This window comes from Mchenga conophoros, linkage group LG17, assembly GCF_057382185.1.
Source record: "Mchenga conophoros isolate Kocher_MC1m ecotype Shallow Benthic linkage group LG17, M_conophoros_male_GT1.1, whole genome shotgun sequence".
Classification (NCBI taxonomy): domain Eukaryota; kingdom Metazoa; phylum Chordata; class Actinopteri; order Cichliformes; family Cichlidae; genus Mchenga; species Mchenga conophoros.
In genome coordinates, this window is record NC_140542.1 from 16,247,642 (window position 1) to 16,272,688 (window position 25,047).

The following is a 25,047-nucleotide window of genomic DNA, read 5'->3' on the forward strand; positions in this document are numbered from 1 at the left end:
GGATGGAGGAGGTTGCTCTTTGGTGAGATTAATGGCAGAGGCGTAAATCCTATCCCACAAACCATAGACCAAGGCGACTATGGTTTGTGGGTAAATGTTAGAAATGAGAAAAAGACAAACACCCATGTCGAAAAGTAGAGGGCTCATAGTTGAAGGTTTTAAAGGCGATAGCATACACAAAACATATGGAATACATAATAATAAAGATTATGATCTCTACACTGAAAACAATTAATCAGCATTCACACTAATTTTAACAATATGATGAAACAACAAGTAAGTCTGGTACCAACTAGTGAAAGCGACGATTAGTCAGGTAGTCGACCAGTCATGCACATCCTTAAGCCCAACACTCATAAGTAGATTATGAAACTAAAGACTCATAGAAATGGAGTAATTTATTATTTATGAGTACACAGTTGTTAAACCTACTTAATATTTACTAATAAATGATCAGTTTAACTAATTAGCCCCCACATATTTAGGGATTTTTAGATTTATACCAGATTTTATTTTCAGACACGGCAAACAATGATTATGTCAACATCTTTAATCAATGACATTATCAAAACCACAAACGAGGTACAAAATGATTCCCTTCACTCTAAAACATCAAGGTGTATGGAGCTCTTCAAATGTAGGTTGGCTCAATACCTTGAACAGTGTACTACTCTCGGCAGAACTGGATGATGAAACATTTTAACTCCACACTTGTCTTATTATTATATATTATAATAAGACATGATTATTTATCATAAATAATTATAAATAAGACAGTTTAAAGCAAGGCAAATGCTGGCTGGGGAGATGGCAGCCCCCCAAAAAGGTAATTCAAATATGCTAAATTTGTGACTGATGATATTGGACTCCAATAATTACTCTGTTAATGTAACAATTTGATCTTTTTCACCAATTTTGTCATTTTCAAAAACATGAAGTTTACTTTCAGAGAAGAGAAAAGAAAACAGAAATGCTTTTTTAGAACCATTTTTATTTGTTTTGTGAATGTTTTCAACCAGATTAACTGATTAGCAGGGTAGTTGAAAATATATAATAATCCCCAAAATCCTTTTTTTTTTACAGTGTATTGCCTTCGTCAGCAGCCTCTCTACAACTGTGTGGCTGAGCTTCAGCCTGCGCTGGGATGTTGAGTTCATTCATTAGCTTGTGAAAACTTTGTGTGTGCATAGCTTGCCACATCAACAACGTATGTGTGTTTTCCTCGAGGTGTTGGAAACAGAGTTTGTTATGGGAGCCCAGCCAAATGCGGGAATTGCAGTTGTCACAATTCACACAACGGACACGAGCACTGTGTGGGATTCATGGAGAATCAGCATGGACCCACAGTGCGAGGATTGTCACCTATTGTTGTTCACTTTTTATCACTGTAAATAAACTCACTGCCTTACACAGCTACTGTGTATTTCGGGGTCAGTGGCCACAGATACTGTGTGTTTTGGGCCTGGTCAGCTCATTAAAACAGGTACTGTTTGTTGTGCTAGGCCACCGGCAACAGTGAACTTGGGTTTTGCTTCTAAGTTAGAAGGCGTCTGGGAAGGAATCTCAAAACTGGATTATAGATGGCAGACAGCTGGTGTCATAAGCCACCAGCTCTGTTCAAAGATGGTCGTTCACAATGGGCATAGATGGCTTCTTTCACTCCTCTTTCAAACAATCTGTCTAATCTGTCCAAAATGTGAACATCGACATCCTCGAAAGAGTGACCTTTGTCCTTAAGATGCAGATGGACAGCCGAGTGTTGTCCTGTTGACCTGTCTGTCTGACCTTCTTTTCTGTGCATCTTTGCTGATTTGATGATCAAAAAAGAGCTTTCTTTACAAGTGTGTGTTCCCTCTTTTTCCCTTCTGGTTTAGAGGGAACATTTTCTGCCCAGTGTTTTAGGGTCCTGATTACTCCAAGTTTGTGTCCCAGAGGGCGTTGGGAGTCAAAGAGGAGGTACTGGTCTGTGTGTGTGGGTTTCTGGTAAACTTCCATACACCGGACGGACGTCAACGCGCCACCTGGACCTGCCGCGGCTGAGCTGGAGGACAACGTGCCACCTGGATCTGCCGCAGCTGAGCTGGAGGTCAGCAAGCCATTTGGACCGGTTAGGAGGTCAGAGCACCGTCTGACCTGCTGCGCCTGAGCCGGAGGACAACGTGCCTTCTGGACCTGCCGCGCCTGAGCCGGAGGTCAACACGCTGCCTGTACCTGCCACGGCTGAGCTGGAGGACAACGTGCCACCTGGATCTGCCGCACCCAAGCTGGAGGACATCACGCCGTCTGACCTGCCACGCCCCACCTGGAGGACAGCGCGCCTTCTGGACCTGCCGCACCTGAGCCGGAGGTCAACGCGCCACCTGGACATGCTGCACCTGAGCTGGAGGTCAACGCACCGTCTGGATCTGCCATGCCTGAGCCAGAGGCCAGCGTGCCGTTTGGACCTGCCGTGCCTGACATGCCATGCCCAACCTGGAGTTAAACGCACTGCCTGGACCTGCCACGCCCAAGCTGGAGGACAGCACGCCATCTGACCTGCCACTCCTCAGCCGGAGGTCAACGCGCTGCCTGGACCTGCTGCGGCTGAACCAGAAGACAACGTGCCTTCTGGACCTGCCACGCCTGAGCCGGAGGTCAACGCGCTGCCTGTACCTGCCACGGCTGAGCTGGAGGACAACGTGCCACCTGGATCTGCCGCACCGAAGCTGGAGGATATCACGCCGTCTGACCTGCCACGCCCCACCTGGAGGACAGCGCGCCTTCTGGACCTGCCACACCTGAGCCGGAGGTCAACGCGCTGTCTGGATCTGCCATGCCTGAGCCAGAGGCCAGCGTGCCGTTTGGACCTGCCGTGCCTGACATGCCACGCCCAACCTGGAGTTAAACGCACTGCCTGGACCTGCCACGCCCAAGCTGGAGGACAGCACGCCATCTGACCTGCCACTCCTCAGCCGGAGGTCAACGCGCTGCCTGGACATGCTGCACCCACGTTGGAGGACAGCACACCGTATGACCTGCCACAACCGAGCTGGAGATCTGTGTGCCACCTGGACCTGCCACACCCCAGCCGGAAGACAGCGCACTGCCTGGACCTGCCGTGCACGACCTGCCATGCCTGAGCGAGACAGTCTGCACATCAATGTCCTGCCAAGCTATGGCCTACACATCCATGATCTGCCAAGCCACATCCAGTTCAGTCACAATCTGCACTGCCAGCACGTTGCTGGTCACCTGTCATGCCACGCCGTTGCTGGCCACCAAAAGTCTTTCGCCATTGTTGCTGCCTACCTGAACTGTTCCATTGCTGAACTGTTGGACCTGCGGTTGGCCCTCTGAACTTTTTGTGTTGGACTATGCCCCTTTTGTTGTCTTGGGGGATTGGTTTGCTTTTGGACTATGCTAATACTAAACAGCTAATGTTACCATATGTGTCAGCCAGGTTAACATTCATGAAGACTGTTTAATACTTTATTGAAAACAGGAGCTTTGCTGACCCCTGAATTTTCTCCTTACGTTTTGTTAAGTGTTATTAGCATTAGCTAATCCAGCTGTTAGTAAGGAGGAGCTGTGTGTCTGTCTGTGTGAAGTTGTGTGTCAGCAGCCAAAAAACCCAAAGGATCTATTGGTTCACATTTCCACCAACTACAAGAAGCATCTCACTGTACTCACCAACAGTGATTTCTGGGGGAATAATTATTTCCTTCAATGTATATAGAAAAAAACATTTAGACATTTAGGGCAAGAAGAATCAAAAGTCTCACTAAACAACAATGGTATTTGTATTAGAATATTAAGAGCTATAGATTTTATATACTGATGCACCAAACTCGGTGAAGATTAGAAACACTTTTGCATAGGATAAAGCTGTGCATCATCACAGCCTCCTCCATCCTCTAACCATCCTCTAACCTCCAAATGCATTTTAGGAATAAAACGACCTTTAACATAGTGTACATAGACTGATTCCAGAGACAGATTAGTGAAATGAGAAAACCCCATTAAAATGAAAAACGCTTTCTCTTCCCGGGCAGCAGGGCGCGCTGTCACGCCAGCGTAACAGAAGCGTTTTCCGGGTCAGCGCTTTCATTGCCCCGTTTAGCTCACGCAACAGTCCTTCCGGCCTGACCGCCATCAAAGATAGCAGGTACGATTTTAATGTCGAGAAGTTTTAGCCAAAAGCCGTTTTTAATCTTTGCCATCCGTCGAGTTTTAGAAGATTTGTTGAAACTGTTTAGTAACTACTAACCTTACTTTACGTCTCAGCTCAGTATTGTAGCACCGTATTATATGAAGTTGAAGAAAATGTGGCGTCTAGTCAGCCGTGTCCGTTTTCCTTATGTTCCTAAGTGCGTAGAAATCGGTGCTTCCGAGCGCAGACTGAATATTGTTGTAGTGAGAAACTAAAGCAGCGAGCAGACCTGCTGGCTCATAGGGAGCTGTCGCACAGTCTGGTGGACACTAAAGCTTTACCGGCCCGATGTGACGGATCAGCGCCAGTAGGTCGCTTGTACCCTCAAAATTGGAAATGAAATCGCAGATTGCTCCAGGCTACCTCGCGTGTCTTACATGGCGAGTCCAAGTCAAGAGTTTTTACTGAAGGTGGCTGCAGCAGAGCACATTTTAGTAATCAGCGTTCACTCAGTGTAACTGTGATGGTTAAGCTTCCACCGACATTGACCTGTTTAGATTGTGGTTGTTAAACGGAGATTTGGAGTCCTGTTAGCACTGTAAGAAATGTTTTTGAGACCAAATTATGGTGTTGTTTCAAATGGCTCGCTCAAAAGAACCAGAAGCTCCTGCTAACATTCTTTTTGCACACAGTTATTGTCTAATCTGCAGGTCGCATCCATTGAACGAGAGTAATTGGTCTGTTGTGTGTGTATATCACACAGTGCTTTTTTTTTTTATTTAATGAGGTTGAATTGATTCCACTGACCTTACATCTTGCTCGACTTCCTGAGCTACAGCTACCTTTGCAGTAAAGTAAAGCGATGGACGCCGTTATTCCCATCACTGCTTACAATAGAGCTTAGACAAGAGCCTGTTGTCGGTGTTGGTCTTCCTGCTATTGCATACTAAAGTATTTGTTCTGATATGTTGATCATGTGAGATTGCAGCTAGTTAAAGCCTCATCATTTGCACTTGTCTTAATGTTTGTGTGTGATCCTCCGCAGACATGGCTATTCGTTATCCTATGGCTGTTGGCCTTAACAAAGGCCACCCAGTCACCAAAAATGTAACTGCTCCCAAACACAGCCGCCGGCGCGGGGTGAGTATCTCTTGCTGAGTGACTTTACAGACTTGACTATATTACAAGTGTTAAGATAAATATATTTGCACTTCAGACAGTAGTTTGTGTACTTACTCTGTGACTGGCTTGACCTGAAGCGTTTGATGACACATAGTGTAAATCAGTCCACATAAGCATAATCTGTCAGGCATCAACATTCCTATATCACATTATGTCCAAATAGAGTCAATGGTGTTAAATGCTTTGACTTAACGTGTACTTATGTCTTTACTGCCCAGCGTCTGACCAAACACACCAAGTTTGTGCGGGATATGATCCGTGAAGTGTGTGGGTTTGCTCCGTATGAGAGGAGAGCCATGGAGCTGCTGAAAGTGTCCAAGGACAAGAGAGCCCTCAAGTTCATCAAGAAGAGGGTGAGTTTGTGTCAAAGCACTCGCCAGCCTAAACCACAGTAGTGTTTGCCCGGTTACAAACCACAAAAGTGAGGACAAGTTGTAAAATGTAAATAAAGATTATGCAAATGTTGTATTATCTTTATAATATTTATAAAACATATTACATGTTTAAATAGAGCTGGGCGATATAAGATTTTTTTCATATCACGATATGTTTTTTTTTTGTTTGTTTTTTTTTTCATTTCAGGCGATAACGATATCTATCACGATATAAGCCAAATAACTATATTTGTAAGATTTAAATATGCCGTTGCTCACAAGTAAAATGTGAAATAATCAGCAGCTTGTTTTGATTTAAATATTTATTTCCCATAATAAGTTCAACAGGGTAGATGTACTTAAGGAACATGAGACTTTTTCAGATAAATAAAGGCAAATATTGCAAACTACACAAAAGGCAGCCGCTAAAGCGTTTAAGTTTCAAAATAGAACAAACGAAACAGACTAAATTGTCAATTCCACTTAGAAACAAAATATTAATTCTAAAAATAAATCTTAGTTTGTTTTACAGAAGAACAGACAAGATTGACTAACTTTTGTCAATATCAAATAAACTGAGAACTAAAAGGAAATTCTCAATCTCTCCTTGTTGTATAGCTTAGCTTTTCAAACAGTTTTAACAGTTACTTTAGTCTGACAAAAGCCGAATGACGAATTAGTGCTTCCAGTCAGACATTGAGCATGCACCGCGTTATTGTATTTCCAGACTTGCTTTCGGCACAATTTACAGTGCACGCTACTCTGTTTTTTGTCAGACTTGAAATAGCCGAAATACCTTCACACTACGGAACTTCTTTGGCTCTTCCGTTCGACAATCTCTCCGGCATTGGAACCATCATCTGTTTTCTCTTCGGTAACCTTCGGTCACGCTCGGTTGATTTTTCTCTAGTCGGCACTCTAGTCCCTCCATTACCCGGGCGGCACGGCGGCCGGCTGCTTCCCAAACAAATACACATGTGCGGCTTGGCACTTGTGCTGTACGTAACAAGTCACGTGACGTGACGCTGCGGCTGTGATTGGTTTGGCTCTGCGCTACTTAATTTGGATTGGCTGTTCTTCTTCTTCTTCTTCTTCTTTTTTTTTAAGAGGACGAGCGGTGAGGTCTATCGCAATAGTTTAACTTTTCTATCGAGAAAAAGTTATTTCGCAATACATATCGTTCTATCGCCCAGCTCTATGTTTAAACTGAATTATTGTACCATGTTAAGAAAACTGAGCTCATTTTGACTCGATGGCAGCAGCAGGTATCAGAACATTCGAACAGGGTCAAGCTGAAAAAGTGGGACTAAAAAGAAAGAGCTGGAGGAACATTTAGCAGCCACTTAGGTTTATTGGCAACATGTGAGTCACATGAAGGGGTCTAAAAGAGCATCTTAGAGAGGCAGAGGTTCACCATTCTGCAGAAAACTGCGTCTACAAATTGTTTTTCAGAATGTCTCTGAATGTAAACATGTGAAGACTTTGAGTAATTCATCATCTGTAGTTCATAATATCATCATTGTTGGATATCTGCATCACCAGTCCCTTAAAACGGGCATGATTGTGTGGTGGAAATCAGTGCATGGGCTCAGGATCAGCGTGCCCTCCACAGATACAGGTTGGAGCTCTGTCATGCAAAGAGGCAGCCACATGGGAGCGTGATCCATAGACACCGCTGTCTTCTCTGGACCAAAGCCAGTTTAAGATAGACTGAGGCAAAGTGGAAAACTGCTGAGGTCATATTAATCAAAATCGGCACCTTTGGAAGTGGCAGTTTGCACCAAAAACAGGACAAAGCAGGGTCAGAACTGCTGAGCAGCTGGAATCCTCTAACAGAGAAGAAGAATCTTCTAACATTCCTCTTCCACAAGTCCCGCAGCTGCTCTGGTGGACTTGTGGGTTGTTGTTAGAAGAAGAGGGGATGCTACACAGTGCTGCATGTGACCCTGCGCCAACTTATTTCTGATTTGTGGCTGCGATCACATTCAAAATGAGCTCAGTTTTCATAACATGTTTATTTACGGAGGTTATCAGTACCATGTTTTGTGATTTGGAGGTTATACTCATAATTTTCCATGTTACACAGCCTTCCAACTGCTAACTATGAGTTGAGATGTGTGCATTCTCACAATTTCAGTGAGGTAGTTTTATAATGAGCCATCTGTAATGTGTTGGCCATTTATAAGGACTTGAGCTTTTTTGTGATCGTTTGTTGGATATGATTTTTATGCACTGACTGGACAACAGAAAAGCTCAGAGCTCTTCTAATATTTCTATACTGTTTTTCCCCTCACAGATCGGCACTCACATTCGGGCCAAGAGAAAGAGAGAAGAGCTGAGCAACGTACTGGCTGCCATGAGAAAGGCTGCTGCCAAGAAGGAGTAAAAGTCATTTAATAAAACATGAAACTACATTCCAGCCTCGTCTTTCTCTTTTTGCTTTGTCACCATTCATCAGATCTGTTTATGTTGCTGCAACCATCTCGGTCGTCAGCACACCTGAAGATGTTTGTAGAAATCTCAAAATATAGACATAACATGCTGCTTGGCTTTAGACCAGACTGTAGATTAGCCTACTGTGGCTAAAGGAATGAATATCACCAAAGAACTTGTAAAATTACCGCTGCAGCAGAAATAAAGCATATACATTTTTGTATAGAAATGTGTACTTTAAGTATAAAATAAATTTTAGAATGGTGACTTGTGCCCATTCTTTTCTGTTTGAAAGGAGCATGAAGCTTTGGCATGTGTGTGAAAATGCTTAATCAGCTGAGTATTCTCCAGCACTTTATTCTGTCTCACACACGGTCACACTCAAGCCACTTCCAAATCTTAAATGAGTTCACAAATTTAAATGGAGAAACTTGAGGTGTGGAAGTTCAGTGGTTACCACTGTTGCCTCAGTGAGGGGTTTGTGGTTCACATCCCAACTGGGCTGTTCTTTGATGAGTTTGCATGGTTTTGATGTATGGCTTGTAGTCTTACAGAATTTGAGTGATCAGTACTACAAAACGCAACACATACACCAGTCGTGCTAAAATTAGCACTCACAGGTGAATTCAATAATGCTGATCATCTCCATCTCTGTTAATTGGCTATGCACCACAGACCTTAGTAGACAAACCGTTACTTAAAATGCCATCACTTGACCCAGCTGTATTGGCACATTATAGGTCAATCTCCAACCTTCCTTTTATTTCAAAAATTCTTGAAAGTGTAGTTGTAAACCGCTAACTGATCACGTGCAGAGAAAAATAATTTGAGGAGGTTCAGTCAGGTTCGAACCTGAGAGATGCATCTCCACCTTCAGCTGATCCATGTACTGTTCACTGAAGCCTCATCAGAAATGGTCTCAGTGGAAGGGTTGCTTTCAAGAAGTCATTGTTAAGAAAGGTAAACAAACAAAAGCCTGAAGTATGCCACATTACACAAGAACTGGACTGAAAATCCGTGGCAACTGGCCCAATGGAGTGATGGATCCAAATTAAAAAATTTACAGCTTGCATCTGTTAAAAACGGTGGAGGCTCTCTCATGGTTGGGGCTGCATTTCAGCCAGTGGTGTTGGAGATCTTGTTAAAATCGATGAAATTATGAATCCAGATAAGTATCAAAAGATTTAGCATCTGCAAAAATGGTAAATTGCTGCACCCATCTCCCATTTTCCATGCAAATTATAAAGATATAAGGGGTGCTCAAAACTTCTACATAAGCCTGGTGCAGTCGTACTGTGTAAAATTGTATGCACACACAGATTTGCCACCAACAATGAACATGTCTGTTTTTAGTATTGTTTGGTCCTGGAGAAGGACAGCCCTGTTTGGATTCTGCGTGCAAACCACAGTTTCCAGCCGTCTTTAACAACTTAAGAGAATTATACTGCACAATTTTCTCATCCAATAAAAGAATATTTACTACATCCGTTTACCTTGCATTTTATTTAAAACCTACAAAAGGATCACATATTTCTAGCTGTCACTAAGGGATATTGCCCTTCAATATAACTAAAGCTTTCAGACAGTTGTAGGGGTCGCAGTATATAATTATTTGTGACACAGTCATACAGGTTTAAAATAATACGAATTAGAACTAAATACCCTGAATTTGAACTGAAATGTAACATTTAGGACAACTGAGTTAAATTCTATCTCTGAGCTACGTTTTGATGTAAGTACAGGATATATAATAAAATATGTATAATATAAGACCTATTATTTTTTGCACCGTCAAAATTAAATGAGTGAAATGAGTGTCTTGAGCTACACTATAGCTAACTAGTTTACTTGCTAAAGTTAACATTACTGTTGGCTAAAGGGAGTCCGCGCACGGCTGTGGTGTTCTCACATACATTACACGAAACAATACAATTTTGCTCCAATAAAAGTAAAATAAATGACATAAATTAAAGATTTTCTCCATTTCGGTCGTCCATCACGGATGCAGCGTCTACTGTCGCGGTTGCTAAGCAACAAGAGCCGAGCGTCGTAGGGGACACGGTCCAGTTTAACAGCCGCTCACTTCCGGTCTTTAAGGGCAGCCCCTGAATTTGAACACACGCCTAGTTTTGCGTTTTAGGAGAGTGAGTGCTTAAATGATAAAAGAAGTAAGCACACAGACAGCGCAATAATGATGTAATACTTTGTGTGTGGCGTTGCCACTGGTGACGCGTCTTTATCCGTTTTAGTCCCGCCCTTGCTCGCTATTCTCCCTGTGATTGGCTGATAGTGGTTCCCTTGCGTTTCACTGGTTAGGCTGTGTGCAGCCCGTTTGCTAGCTGGGTATATTTAGCTGATTGCATTATCGGATCAGATTTAGCCTGCAGTCCAGCAGAGTAGTGAACGTTGTTTCAGGTGAATTCTGACTAGTAGTTAGCCAAGTAGTTAAGCTAACGTGAACAGCAGCCGTCTTTTTTCAGAAAAGTCTAGGTTATCTGTAAGGAGCGAAAACAAACCATTTCGGACATGTCTTCAGACGAAGACAGGGCCAAGGAAATTTTGAAGGGCTTCAAACTGTATCCTTTTTCCTGTTTGTGTTGCGCGAATGTTAGAAACACAGCAGTGAGCTAAATAGCTAGCTGTCTGGGTAAAGGCATAGGACAGGATGCAGCAGCCACATTAGCAGGATGGATGTTGTTGTACAACAAGCTTAGTTGCTAAAGCTAACCTGCCACAGTCTCTGCGCACGGAGTTGTATAGTTGCTGTGTTCCAGTGTCTGAACGGACACAACAGCAGCTCATTGAATGACGACCTGTGGGCTCACATGAGCTTCCACATGAGGGTGAATTCGCCTGCAGTTGTAGTACCTGTGGCACATGATGAGGATGAGATTTTGCTCAGGTAGCTGAGAAGTAACTGTTGTGCCTCCTGTAACTATTATTAAGCGCCTCACAGGTATGTGACTTGCGTTGAGCATAGTCTGACTGCTGTATGGTTCCGTAATGCTGGAAGTTGAAACCCAGGTGCGCCTCTCTGTGTGACGATGGCAGACTTGATTCCACGCAGCTATTCTGGATTTGTATGCTAACCACCAGAGCAACATTGGAGATTGCAGTATGACCTGTTAAATGTGTACTCATGTAGTGAGTCAATTTTATTCCTCTTTGGTGTGCCTGTTAGCGCTCATCCAGCACATGTCTGAGAAAGTGACCGAGCAACAGATTTGTGATTAGAGAATAGGAGATGCTGTGCAGGATAAGTGTTCAGCATAAGTTACCTCAGTCATTTAGGTAGGTAAATTGAGTCTCTTTAAGCTTGATGCAGCTCAACATGTCATTGATTGATTCATTAATTCTGAGTTGTAGCATCCAGTTTGAAAGACAAATGTCAGAACATCAGTCTGTAAACTAAACCTGAAGCTGGTGTTTGTTTGTTTTTTTAGCCAAGGGAAAAAAAAAAAGACAAAGTGATTAAAGTCATGCAGTAAAAGTGCGGTAGAGTAGTATCACAATAGTCTCTTATGTGTAGGTTATCATTGTAGACTTATTTTTAGGGGTTACACCTTGTGTACACATGCTGTAACATAAGCATGAAGCAGAAGCTAAGGAGGTGTTTCAAGCACACATCTGATGTTTACGTTGCCTATATCTTATAAGAACTCAGCGCTGAGTCAGTTCACAATCATTAAAACACTTGTAAAATAGAAGGACATGCCTAGAAGCACTCAAACACACAAGTAAAACTATGTTATAACCTGTGTCGCACAGAATTAAACAAATACACTTCATTTCTGATGCTCAGAAAACATAAAAACTGAAAAGCATGTCCAGATTAGAAATCTTACTATAGAAAAAGTCTACAGAAAAGAAAGGGGGGGGGGATTGTGTGCTTAATGGTTAATGGTCTGTGCCAGTGTCACCCTTTCATGTAAATTAGCTTGAAGCTACACTAGAACATCCTGGGTTAACTTGACCAGTTAAGAACCAGCTTTATGTGAGCACTTTTTACTGCAGGCTTGATTTATACATTCACACACATTTCTACAGCACTTTTACTGCATGCCTTTAACTGTTTGGTCAGACCTCTTGATGCACTGTGGTAATGGTTAAACCCATGATTTAGTGGAATGGAGCTTTACTGCCTTCTGTCCTTATTGAAATGGGCTAAAGAGAATTTTCTTTTTCCCTTCTTTAGTGTAATGGTAACACAGATAAAGTCCAATATGACAACAGCCCTGTTTAACTAATATAATACTAAAGTAGTGTTTGTGAAGTTATGTCACTTTGTCCCATACTGAGTAGTCATCAGATTTGTAAATGGTGAAATGTGATGATTTTAAATGGCCAGGATGTTCTTACGAAACCCCTTCAGACACCTTGGAACTGGAAGGAAGTCTTCTAGAAGGATTAGTCAGATTTCAGCAAGCTGCTGTGAGAGACTGACAACTAAAAGAGCTACACAGCGGTCTTTGTGCTAAAGCACAAAGACTGCTGTTTGGTACTTCAGTGTTTGGTACTTTAGTGTTTCCAGCTGGCTTTTCAATCTTTTGATATCTTTCTAGATATCAAAAAAGTAAAATAATGACCTTTGTTTTAACTGTATGCCAGCTCAAAACACTATTCATCTTCTTTTTATGGTTTACTAGTTGTAAATTAAAGGCAAAATATAAGCAGCTAATGTAATTGATGGTAAAACCTCAAGCAAAGAGAAAAGTTCTCTCCGTTTCCTAAAATTGCAGTTATGTGCTGTGAACATCACCTCAAAATAAATGGACATCAAAATTGTATTCTTTGTTTATCCTAACATGTAATACTATAAAAGCTATTTTGGCAGCTCCACAATCAAATCTTATTGAATTCTGGTGTAAATGGCTTAAAGGTCAGTAGTTGTATAAATGTTGGGGTTAGAAAGTTGCCAGTACTTGGAGCCATTAACATGTCTTTAAAAAAATAAATGCAGACTAAAATGTGACAGCAGCTTTTCACTGGGGGCTCATTAACGATGTTCTGACGGGTCTGTGCAGGCACCCTGGTGATTTACACACACACACACACACACACACACACACACACAACCTGCAGCAGACCCACAGGAGGCTATGGTATAATTTTGTATGATGTTATTGGAGCTGAAGTGTGTATGGGTTTTAGACTGTGAGAAAGTGATTGGAAGTAAATTGAATAAGGGCATACATTATTGGGTGTAAAGCATTTGTGGAGGTGATGGTTTTTATTTTCTGAGCCTTTTTTTTGTTTTGGTAGTGTGTAAAGAGGATTCTTCTGGATGGTGTAGATCTGGTTATGCATGGAGGGATTAGTGAAACTGTTCAACTCAGCATACTTTACTAGAAAGCCAAAGGAAGGGGGAGGGGCTAGTAGAGGTAATGGAGTTGTGCTGTCAGTGGGATCTGACCCATACGGCTGGGATTATACTCCCTTGCAGACTCAGCCACGGACAGCTGTCAACTGCAGACACTTAGCTTGGAGGAGGTATGTACATTTGGTGCCCTTCAAGTGGAGTGGCTGTGGAGACAACTGTGCACAGACCCAACCACAGGGAGGGTATGTGAAAGTCCACTCAGTCTCTTATATACACTGTTTGGACAAAAGCCACACAGCCACCATGTACAGGGCTCAACAGATAACAAATATTTTACAAATGGGCCAAAAACCTTTTTCCAAACTATAAATGACTGTATTAACTGTAGTGAAGATTGAGTGGACTTCTCTGGGAGGTCAGAAATGAATTACTAATCACATAAACATGTGACCACTAAAACTACCTTTTCAGTTCAAAAATGGAAGTAAATAACTGATTTGGCATCTTAATCAAAATAATAACATGTTGTACTTATATCCAATAAATTTGAAAATTATAATAGCAATTATAGAAACATAGAAAAGTAACTTTGGCAATTAAGGACATCTGTGACATAAAGCTTACACATTTGTAGAACTGTGTTCTTCAAGCAAATTCGAAAACAGTATAAGAAATCCACTATTCATTACACTATTCACAGATGACTAATGAATAATCCCATAATATGACGACTTTCATTCCTCTGGGGGGTTGGCCAACAGGCTGCTGGTGGAAACTGTGCTACTGTTGTCTGAAGATGAAGACAGAGGAGAAGGGGAAGGTGTTTTAGGCATTGGTAAGAGAGAAGGAAAGGCATGAATGCAGAAGTGTGAGTAGGAACTCTACATGTAGGGACTCCGACTGGTAAAAGGAGAGAGCTGGGTGATACGGAGAGAAGGAAGGTTGATATATTGTGTGTGCAGGAGGCAGCAGCTTTTCACTGGGGGCTCATTAACAAGCAAGGGAAGCACTCAAGGTGGATTCAAACTATTCTACCATGGTTTAGATTGGAAGTGAAGCGGCGTGGGGGTAATTTTTAAGGAAGAGGATGTGAACAGTGTTATGGGGATGAAGAGGGAGTGAGGTGGGATCATGAGTTTGATGATGGAAATTGAAGATGTGACGTTAGCGGTTGTCAGTGCAGAGTGTCCCTATGGCGGGTGGGAGTTGTTAATTTCAGTGTAATGTAGGTTATGGGAACAGAGGTGATGGTGTTGGGGAGGAAATGTGGAAAATTACGTGGCAGTGGATTTTGCAAAAAGGATGGAAAGGACTGTCAAACATACAAGAAAAGAGAGGAACATAGGGTGGCATAAGGTCACCTTATGTTCACCCTGAGTGCAGTCTGAAAGACATATGAGACTCCAGGGTGGTGTCAAGGGAGAATGTAGCTAAGCAGCATCTGATGGTAGTTGGTAGGATGATTTTAGAAATTAAGAAGAGGAAGCGAGTCAAGGATTAAATGGTGAAAGTTGAAGAAGGAAGCATGTTGCTCAGAGTTCAGGAAGGAGCTGGGACAGGCTGTGGGGTTTGTTGGGAAGTTATCAGATGACTGGGAATGTACAGCTGAAGTGGTGAGAGAACCTGTCAAGAAGGTGTTTGACATATCCCTTGTATTTAAGAAAGAGTATAAAGATACTTGGTAATGGAATGAGGAAGTACATGAAAATATTCAAAGAATGAGGTTGGCAAAGAAAAAGTGTGATAGTCACAGAGATGAAGAAAATAGACAGGTGTACTGAGAGGTTTACAGCAAAGAAAGAGGTGGCAAAGGCTCATAGTGAGTTTGTGAAGCTGGAGACTAAGGAAGGACAAAGGACTTGCAGAGAGATCACGCTGAAAAGATTGTGCAGCAGCCTTTCAATCTCTAAACATAAAGATGGAAATCGAGTAATGAGTGAAAAGAGTGTTGAGAAGATGGAGGAGATACAGGAGTAAGGATGGAGGACAATTTTATTTATACAGCGCCAAATCACAACAACAGTCACCTCAAGACGCTTTATATTGTCAGGTAGACCCTACAATAATACATACAGAGAAAAACCCAACAATCATAACCCTATGAGCAAGCACTTCGGCGACAGTGGGAAGGAAAAACTCCCGGAGGGGCGGACATCTGCTGCAACTGTTTGGCGTTAGGGGAGGAAGACGGGACAAAAGACATGCGGTGGAGGGGGCCAGAGATTAATAATGAGTATAATTCAGTGCAGAGAGGTCTATTAACACATAGTGAGTGAGAAAAGCGACTGGAGAAGAAACACTCAATGCATCATGGGAATCCCCAGCAGTCTACACCTATTGCAGCATAACTAAGGGAGGATTCAGGGTCACCTGGTCCAGCCCTAACTATATGTTTTAGCAAAAAGGAAAGTTTTAAGCCTAATCTTAAACATAGAGATCGTGTCTGTCTCCTGAATCCAAACTGGAAGCTGGTTCCACAGAAGAGGGGCCTGAAAACTGAAAAAAGCCTCCCATTCTACTTTTAAATACTCTAGGAAGAACAAGTAGGCCTGCAGTGCGACAGCGAAGTGCTCTAATAGGGTGATATGGTACTACAAGGTCATTAAGATAAGATGGGGCCTGATTATTTAAGACCTTATATGTGAGGAGCAGGACTTCAACTTCAATTCTGGATTTAACAGGAAGCCAATGAAGGGAAGCCAATGCAGGAGAAATATGCCCTCTCTTTCTAGTCCCTGTCAGTGCTCTTGCTGCAGCATTTTGGATCAACTGAAGGCTTTTTAAGGTGTTTTGAGAACACCCTGATAATAACAAATTACATTAGTCCAGCCTAGAAGTAATAAATGCACAAACTAGTTTTTCAGCGTCACTCTGAGAGATGATGTTTCTGATTTTAGAGATATTGCGCAAATGGAAGAAAGCAGTCCTACATATTTGTTTACTGTGTGCATTGAAGGACATATCCTGGTCAAAAATGACTCCAGAATTCTATTGGTTAGGTTACATATAAAATTATTGCTTTTTGTTCATCATCAATTTATCCATCCAGCCTCTTCTGATTATTGTGGGGGCGGGGTTTAATTGTAGCTACCATAGGTTGAAAGTGCATTATGAGAAAATTTTCAAAGGTCATATTACAGTGTATGATAGATGACTGTTCATAATAATAGTAGCGTATTAAAGGTCTGCTTTTCACCTGTGTTTTGACACACTGTCAAAAAAAGTTGTAACGTCATCATTTTCAACATGTTCCAGCCATCAGTGCTTGAGAATTTAAATCTGTACTCTGATGGTTTTAAGGTTGTTCTGTGGGTTTGTGCTGTTGTCCTCCTGTTGTTTCTAACGTGAGCAGTCAGCACTTCTGTACTACAGTAGGAAATTCAGCATGCAGGCTTCATGAAGTCTGAGGGAATACTTGTTCCAGGGTACCATGCTTTGGTGTTAATGGCTGACCAGTGTTAAGTTGTAGTACTGCTGTTGTTGCAGTAATATTGTTGAGCTGATCAGAGGTTGTGTTTCTTCACCAGATATCCTGCCAGTTTTCATTTTGCTTTGATTGGAATTAAGTGAGGGCATGGCGCATTAAGAACAGCTTCAGTTCCTTCACGTAAGCTTCTACTGGTTTTTGGCTGATGTCTCCAGTGCAGCATGTCCCTTTCGAAAACACCAGTTGTAGAAGTATCCAGATCCATAATTTTTATTCACAGTACACGCTGTTTGTTGGGAAAAGATCATCTTTAATTGGAAATGATACGAATACAAAATTTCAAATATTTTGAATTTGGCAGCAAACACTTGAAAAAGTTGGCAATGGGGTAACACGACAGGGAAAGAGCCTGAAAATATGCATGTTGAAAAGTCTCACTGCGCTGACCTGACATGTAGGGACTTTACAGGGAGGTGTAGGTCAGGTACACGCTAGGTTACAGCATAGCTACTTTGTAGATCTCCCACTGCAGCAGAAATTCCCAGTAAGTCTACCGGTGTGTATTTGAGTGGTGCGTTCACTTTGGTTAGGACACTGTTACTTAACTGTTTCCTGCTAGAAACTGGATGAATCTTCGGGATGCAGAGACGGGCAAAGTGCTGTGGCAGGGAACGGAGGACCTCTCTGTACCGGGAGTAGAGCACGAAGGTATGTCTGCGCTTTTGACACTCTCAAGTCATATCTGTTGTGAGAGAACAACTAAATACAAATCTTCAAGACCTGTTTATCAGATGGTTTACCCACTAATTCATAATAAAACCCACTCATCTCATAAGCCAACATTGTCAGCTAATACTGATTGTTCTATATATGCAGTATCCTTCTCTCTGTTTATTTAGTGGCTGTATATTTAGACAAAATCGTTTTTTCACATCATTTTAAGTTTAAAAATTATAATGTTGAAGAGGCGTTTGTGAGGGCCACTCAAAAAACACCAGATTGACCTTTTAATGTTACCAAAAGTGATTTTGCGGTTTTCAATCATCCTGTTGTAGAAACCAGCCTCTAGTTAACATTGGAAGAAATTGGTTTCACTCTTCCAGTGAAAATTGTGTGCAGCACAAACAATAAATGTGTTCTTTTGTAAATGACAGATAAGGTCGGAAATGACTGTTTATCAGGATCGACTGTTGCAGGTAAACAGGAGTGGAGTCATCACATCCATCATAAAATGTTTTGTGGCATTGTGCCTTCAAATAATGTAAAACACAGGACGACCAAGCAGAAAAAATGTGTTTGTCCATTATTGTTCAAGAAGTTACTTGACAGCACGATATCGCACTGACAGCAGGGAGTCTTTTATGAATTCCATTGTCATCACAGATTTTCCCGCAAATCTGAGGAGCCTGATCAATTTGTTACACTCACAATTGTTCTCGGTTTCCATTCAACCTGATAATTCAGTTACTGAAGTGAAATAATGATCAATGGGTTATGCAACTTTTTTTTTTTAGTGACAGTAAAAAGCTAAACTTTGTCTGTTAGTGGACAGCAAATCAGCCATTCATTATTCTTCACTCTCTCCCTTCCCCGTCATATCCCTCCATCAGTTTTTTAAACCATAGTAATTACACCTTCCTGTCGTTCTCGCGCTGTTCTTGGGCCTGCGGTCTCTCCTCCTGCACTTCTCCACAGCAAGTGTGAGCAGCAGCAGCCTCCTGTGACTGCAAAGGCTGGTTACTAGTTGTTGCTAGGACTACAGCTGTCAGTGTAGCAGCAGCCCTAACAACTAACATGTCGCTTAATTTCACACAGTTTGCTGCTTCCATTTCTTGTATCAGAGTGGCTATAGCTCAGGAACTAGAGCGGTTGTGCTAATTAGATGGTTAGTGGTTCAATCCCTGCCTGTTCTGGTTTGGATGCCATAGTATCATTGGGCAAGATGCTAACAATTCGTCAAAGTGTGGATGTTGGATGGAAGCACATAAGCATGGAAAACGTTCTTGTATGAATGGATGTGAACAAGTGAATGAAGCATGTTATGTAAAGTGCTCCGAGTGCCCCAGTAGAGTAGAAAAGAGAACCAGTCCATTTACCATTTCTGTCTTAGCTTTTCAGCTCCACTTTGCTACTTTTGTTTGCTTTGTTCCATCTTTATCCGCCACTTCTTCCACGATACACTCTGTTCTACAAGGTGCATGAATGCACAGGGAGGGCAGACGAGGGGTCAGTTGCCTTGACAGATTTGATCTGATCCTACATGCTGACCTGTAGCCTGTATAATTATGTCTATAAAGTCTTAGGTCCTGGGCCCACAAATGAAAACACTGAATGCTGGTGTTACGTACCTAGCTGTTGTAAGCAGAGTTAATTATATACGGCATATCTGTCTCTTCAGCTCGTGTCCCAAAGAAGATCCTGAAGTGTAAAGCAGTGTCCAGAGAGCTCAACTTTTCTTCCTCAGAGAAGCTGGAGAAGTTCAGACTGGAGCAGAAAGTTTTCTTCAAAGGACAGTGTTTAGAAGGTAATATGTGAAAACTGACAGATCAGTGTTCGTTTCCACATGAATGGAGCCCTGCATGTTCCTGTCTGGTTCTACAGACATCCTCTTATCCACATGTGGTACAGGGACCAGTAGCTAACTGAACATGTTAAAAACGGAGTCGACTAGGTACTGCTGGAAAAGTGCTATATGTTATCCATATCTTATCTGTCTCATATAATATAGTCAGTGTAAGATTAAACCTATTTTACTCCAAATTATGTCAAGTTTATTAAAATGTGTTTAAAATTTGTTAAAAAAAAAAACAAAGACCAAAATGAATATATACAAAATACAATATTATTCCCTTAAAAGTGATTACTACCCACAGAGTGAGCAGTGAAATGCTATTTGAAGATGTTAACATGTTTGAAGTAAACCTCCCTTTCACATAGCATCATCACTTAACCTCGACCCCTCAGCTGTAATCGGCTGACTGCGTTATGTCGTCACCACGGTGGGCGGGTGAGAGGTCACCCAGGTTTGTGAATGCAAGAACTCAAGAACAAGGCAAAAAAGAAACTTTGCATCGATACCATAGCTGTGTCTACTAAAAATCTCAGACAAGTTCAAATCTCAATGACTTGGACTTGGTCAGTTTTTTGTTTTTTTTTTTGAAAATCTTGTGAATGTGAGAACTTGAGAAAAAGACAATTTTGAAATTGATACTATAGGTGCGTTTACTAGGAGGCTAACAGCTTTTTGTTGTTTTGACCATGTGTAGGGACAAATGAAGGCCTGGTAGTCTTAGGAAGGTTAACCAATGAATACAGTTGCTACATAGTATTATGAAAAAAACAAAAATGATAAAATGCTCAGAATTAAAATCAAATAAAAATGTATTTTTGTGAATTCATTAGCAAATTAATTATAAGATTCTATAATCAAGCAAGTTGAAATCTGAAAGAAGGAAAACCTGTGCAGGGTTACTAGAAGGCGGTTTGAGAAGAACAGACAGCTCACAGCCCTGGAACCTGTTGTGCATTGTCGTCACTTCCCTGTTTCACTGTGTTTGCAGTACAGTAATCCCCCTGACACCCTGCTGCACAGTTCCAGAGAGAAAACACACAATCCACACCCACATAACATGTTTGTGCTGCTGTTTTCCACCTGAGAAGAGAAATGTCTGTGAACTAATATCTAGGCCATGGTGGTATAGTAATAGCAATGATAGTGTGTGCTAGAGCAGCAGCATTGAGCCCTCTGTCTCTCTGTCCAGAGTGGTTCTTTGAGTTTGGTTTCGTTATCCCCAACTCCACCAACACATGGCAGTCTCTGATAGAAGCGGCTCCAGAGTCCCAGATGATGCCAGCCAATGTTTTAACGTGAGTCTCTGCTCAGATGTTTCCTGTACTTTGTGTTTCTGTACTTGGACCGTCTCTGTTTTAATGCCATAGAGCTGTGCTAGGCTTTTATCTGGCCTTGAGCTACATCAGGCCTGCTTCCATAGCGATACAAAGTGTACATCAACACACAAGTGGTCTTATGTTCTTGGCTGAAATATATTTACATACCTGCATTTTATTCTGATGATCTGAACATTTGCACGTAGACGCCTTGTGGATTTTCAGCGACTGAATCATAAAAGATCCAGTCGCTGAGCTTCAAACCGCACAAAGTGTCGTTCAGCAGCCCTACATTCTTCTTTCAGTGCGCCCGGAGGTCGTCTTTAAACAGATGACTTGGGAAGCGCAGGCTAATCATAATTAAAGTCAAGTCCCACATTTAGTTTCCTTTTATTCTACCAGTCACAGCTGTACAAAGTTGCGCAGCATTCATGTATCTTTTGCCCTGTTGTAGTGAATTTTCTGTTATGTTTCACTTTTACTAAAGGCTGACACTTGTCTTTGTTTTCTAGTGGTAATGTTATCATAGAGACCAAGTTCTTCGACGATGACCTGCATGTCAGTACTTCCAGGGTACGGCTTTTCTACGTCTGACATTTAACCCCCCCAAGTCTACCTTCCTGAATGCTGACACCCTGCCAAGGTCTGTAAATACCCAAGGTTAGCTACAATTCACAGCGGTAAAGAGCTCTTTGCTGACGTGGGATCAGCATGTTGGGGTGAAACCCAGCTGTGGCGCCACAATCAGTCAAGTGAGCTCGTGTTCTCTAGTTTTGTCTCGACTTGAAAACCTCTGGACCTTGGAAGAAGAGGGAAGAGGAGAGAGAGAACTCGATTGCTTCCCCTGTTCCAGGATCACCTCTCTCTCTGTTTTCCCCTTCAGACTGTTTCACTGTAAACACGTGATCACTGATCTCAAGTCAGCTAGGGAAGCCCTCTTGTGTTTTTTCTTTTTTGTAGTGCTGCCCTATCTCACTCCCAGGTAGCATTTACTCAGGAACAGAACAGATGTGTAACCTTCTGTGAATAGATATCATGTTTTCTAATCTCCATGTGTCATGTCATGGCTGGTCAAAGATGGACTGTTGTTGTTGAGGGAAGGTGATGCACTCAAGCAGGGGTGGGGGAACTCCAGGCCTCAGGGGGCCTATGTCCTGCAGGTTTTAGATATCAGCCTAGGTCAACACACCTGAATAAAATGATTAGTTCACTACCTCTGGAAGTGGCCTCTGGAGAACTTCAAGACATGTTGAGGAGGTAATTTAGCCATTTAAATCATGTGTTGGATCAAGAATACATCTAAAACCTGCAGGACACGGCTCTCGAGGCCTGGAGTTCCCCCACTCCTGCACTAGAGGGTCGGGGATGACATGAAAGCTCTTATTGTCATTTTAGGTGCTACAAATTTTATTGACAACTCAGATAAAATGTATAAACCTGTTACAATGAGCACTGCATATTTTACATAATTCAAATATAAAGTAGTATAGCCTTGAGGCGACTGTTGTTATGATCTGGCGCTATATAAAATAAAATTGAACTGAATTGAGCTCATTTCCTCTGGCTGCCTCCCGTTTCAGAGGCTGTCTGTGAGCGCCCACATTTCTCACATGGTATGTCTTTACTAGTAAGGGTGACTTTCCAAAGCAGGTGAAATGCAGCCTCCTTCCTTCATTTGAGCAACAGAAGGAGCACAACCTGTGCACTCTTCTCCTCCTCAGATGGTCAATTTGTTTTTTTCTAGTCATTGATTAGAATTGCTCTGTTTTTATTGGAGAAATGGAAGAAATATACATTTGTGGATATATTAATCTTTACACATTAACCCATTCGTAATGTTTCACTTTGATGAGTTGATGAGGCCCGTCTAACACTGCAGTGCTCATCCCCTGTTAGTTTTCACAAGCACTAACCTTAGCAGGCTGACTCGTGACTGGAACAAACCCGCTTAATGTAATGTTTGCAACAGTGGTTTCAATGTAGTCTGATAGAGGGCTACACACGTTTGCTTGTTTTTTTTACACTCCTCCATGAATTGTTAAAATGAAACCTTCACACAGTTATGACATAATTAAAAACTGTTGTTATTCATTGGTAGAACAAAACAAGCTTTTATTCCATTAATTTATGTTTTAATTGACCTTCACATGACTTAATTCTGATATTTCACTTTGAATAAAATCATTATCAGGGTGAAACCAAAACATGCGTCATTTTATCTTAGCTAGATCCAGATGGTAACAGCAGCTTGAATTCTTTTACAACACCTTTGCTTTGCATATTCTCACTAGATTTTTAGCTTTGGCTTCCTGCGTAGTTCACACATTCACCTCGTTATGTGTTTTTCTTAGCTCCTATCTGGGCTTTGTAAAATAGATTTGTGTTGTAATATAATGGGAGGTGTGGATTAAAGTTACATGATGTTGGAATAACATGATGCGTTCTGTTTATTTTATTAATTAATAATTTTCCCCGACCTGGTTGGGAAACAATTTCCCCAATTTCAAATGATGCATGTAGAGTTGTTGGAAAAATTCCCATGCACCCTGAAGTATCTTATCGCAGGTAAAGACTTGATATGCTCTTCTATGGCTAGGCCAAAAAACAGGTGGAGTCTCCTCTCTAGTACTGGGGCAAAGACTTCCACAGGCCAAGGAATGTCATTCCCCTAGTTACCCATGGGACCACCATCCCAGTTTGCCAATCCAGAGGGGACTGTCCCTGACCTCCACACAATGCAGCAGAGATTTGTCAACCAAGACAGCCCCACAGCATTTACTTCACTGCAGATACTAGTCAGCTGGCTCCAGAATCCAAGAAACAAACCAAGGGAAGAGGAGAGAGAACTCGATTGCTTCCCCTGCTCCCTTCACTTTTGGCGTCCACCATTGAGACAGGTACCAGCAACTTTACAGCCAGAAATAGAGGAGTGGCATCTGACTAATTTGGATCCTGACCAAAGATCTACTGCTCTTGGAGCAGGCATTTTGCCAGATGGTGCCTCCACATCCACACTGGACATTTGATTGAGATTTCCACATCAGTGTGCAGAGGAGGGAGAGTGGATATATCAGATAAAGGATGATGAAGATGGAGCTGAGAGGAAAAAGCACATGCTAGGGACAGGGTGAGATGATCCACTGGGATAAAAGACAAAAAATAATCACATAGCAAGCAGAAGAAACTCAAACACTGTTTGGGTAAATTCTACAGGGTGGGCCATTTATATGGATACACCGTAATAACATGGGAATGGTTGGTGATATTAAAGTCCTGTTTGTGGCACATTAGTATATGTGAGGGGGAAAACTCCTCAAGATGGGTGGTGACCATGGTGGCCATTTAGAAGCCGGCCATCTTGGATACAACTTTTGTTTTTTCAATAGGAAGAGGGTCATGTGACACATCAAACTTATTGGTAATGTCACAAGAAAAACAATGGTGTGCTTGGTTTCAACGTAACTTTATTCTTTCATGAGTTATTTACAAGTTTCTGACCACTTATAGAATGTGTTCACTGTGCTGCCCATTGTGTTGGATTGTCAATGCAACCCTCCTCTCCTACTCTTCACACACTGATAGCAACACCGCAGGAGAAATGCCAGCACAGGCATCCGGTATCTGTAGTTTCAGGTGCTGCACATCTCGTATCTTCACACCATAGACAATTGCCTTCAGATGACTCCAAAGATAAAAGTCTAAGGCGGTCAGATCGGGAGACCTTGGGGGCCATTCAACTGGCCCACGATGACCAATCCACTTTCCAGGAAACTGTTCATCTAGGAATGCTCGGACCTGGCACCCATAATGTGGTGGTGCACCATCTTGCTGGAAAAACTCAGGGAACGTGCCAGCTTCAGTGCATAAAGAGGGAAACACATCATCATGTAGCAATTTCAAATATCCAGTGGCCTTGAGGTTTCCATTGATGAAGAATGGACCCACTATCGTTGTACCCCATATACCACACCAACCCATCACTTTTGTTGTTCCAACAGTCTTGGAGGGATCCATCCAATGTGGGTTAGTGTCAGACCAATAGCGGTGGTTTTGTTTGTTAACTTCACCATTCACATAAAAGTTTGCCTCATCACTGAACAAAATCTTCTGCATGAACTGAGGGTCCTGTTCCAGTTTTTGTTTTGCCCGTTCTGCAAATTCTGTGCACCGATCTGGGTCATCCTCATTGAGATGCTGCAGTAGCTGGAGTTTGTAAGGGTGCCATTTGTGAGTAGCTAATATCTGCCGAAGGGATGTTCGACTAATGCCACTCTCCAGTGACATGCGGCGAGTG

General features: G+C 42.1%; 2 protein-coding genes across 2 annotated transcripts; both read left to right on the forward strand.

The window, feature by feature from the left end:
- The first annotated feature begins 3,997 nt into the window (after positions 1–3,997).
- On the forward strand, positions 3,998–8,099 carry rpl36 (ribosomal protein L36). The gene is made up of 4 exons (XM_085252112.1): positions 3,998–4,144; positions 5,175–5,269; positions 5,530–5,664; positions 7,982–8,099. The coding sequence occupies exons 2-4, from the start codon at positions 5,177–5,179 to the stop codon at positions 8,069–8,071; spliced, it is 318 nt and encodes a 105-aa protein (XP_085108238.1). The 5' UTR covers positions 3,998–4,144; positions 5,175–5,176; the 3' UTR covers positions 8,072–8,099.
- Positions 8,100–10,240: 2,141 nt separating this feature from the next.
- pde6d (phosphodiesterase 6D, cGMP-specific, rod, delta) lies at positions 10,241–23,187 on the forward strand. The gene is made up of 5 exons (XM_085252182.1): positions 10,241–10,694; positions 17,485–17,573; positions 19,264–19,389; positions 20,627–20,732; positions 21,266–23,187. The coding sequence occupies exons 1-5, from the start codon at positions 10,645–10,647 to the stop codon at positions 21,345–21,347; spliced, it is 453 nt and encodes a 150-aa protein (XP_085108308.1). The 5' UTR covers positions 10,241–10,644; the 3' UTR covers positions 21,348–23,187.
- Positions 23,188–25,047: the final 1,860 nt, after the last annotated feature.

What these genes read in the sequence shown, in the direction of transcription:
- rpl36 (XM_085252112.1), top strand. Translation starts at nt 5,177, where the DNA reads ATGGCTATTCGTTATCCTATGGCTGTTGGCCTTAACAAAGGCCACCCA. An exon ending in AACACAGCCGCCGGCGCGGG is followed by an intron (nt 5,270 to 5,529) that starts GTGAGTATCTCT and finishes TTTACTGCCCAG; the next exon opens with CGTCTGACCAAACACACCAA. An exon ending in TCAAGTTCATCAAGAAGAGG is followed by an intron (nt 5,665 to 7,981) that starts GTGAGTTTGTGT and finishes TTCCCCTCACAG; the next exon opens with ATCGGCACTCACATTCGGGC.
- pde6d (XM_085252182.1), top strand. Translation starts at nt 10,645, where the DNA reads ATGTCTTCAGACGAAGACAGGGCCAAGGAAATTTTGAAGGGCTTCAAA. An exon ending in ATTTTGAAGGGCTTCAAACT is followed by an intron (nt 10,695 to 17,484) that starts GTATCCTTTTTC and finishes GTTTCCTGCTAG; the next exon opens with AAACTGGATGAATCTTCGGG. An exon ending in ACCGGGAGTAGAGCACGAAG is followed by an intron (nt 17,574 to 19,263) that starts GTATGTCTGCGC and finishes CTGTCTCTTCAG; the next exon opens with CTCGTGTCCCAAAGAAGATC.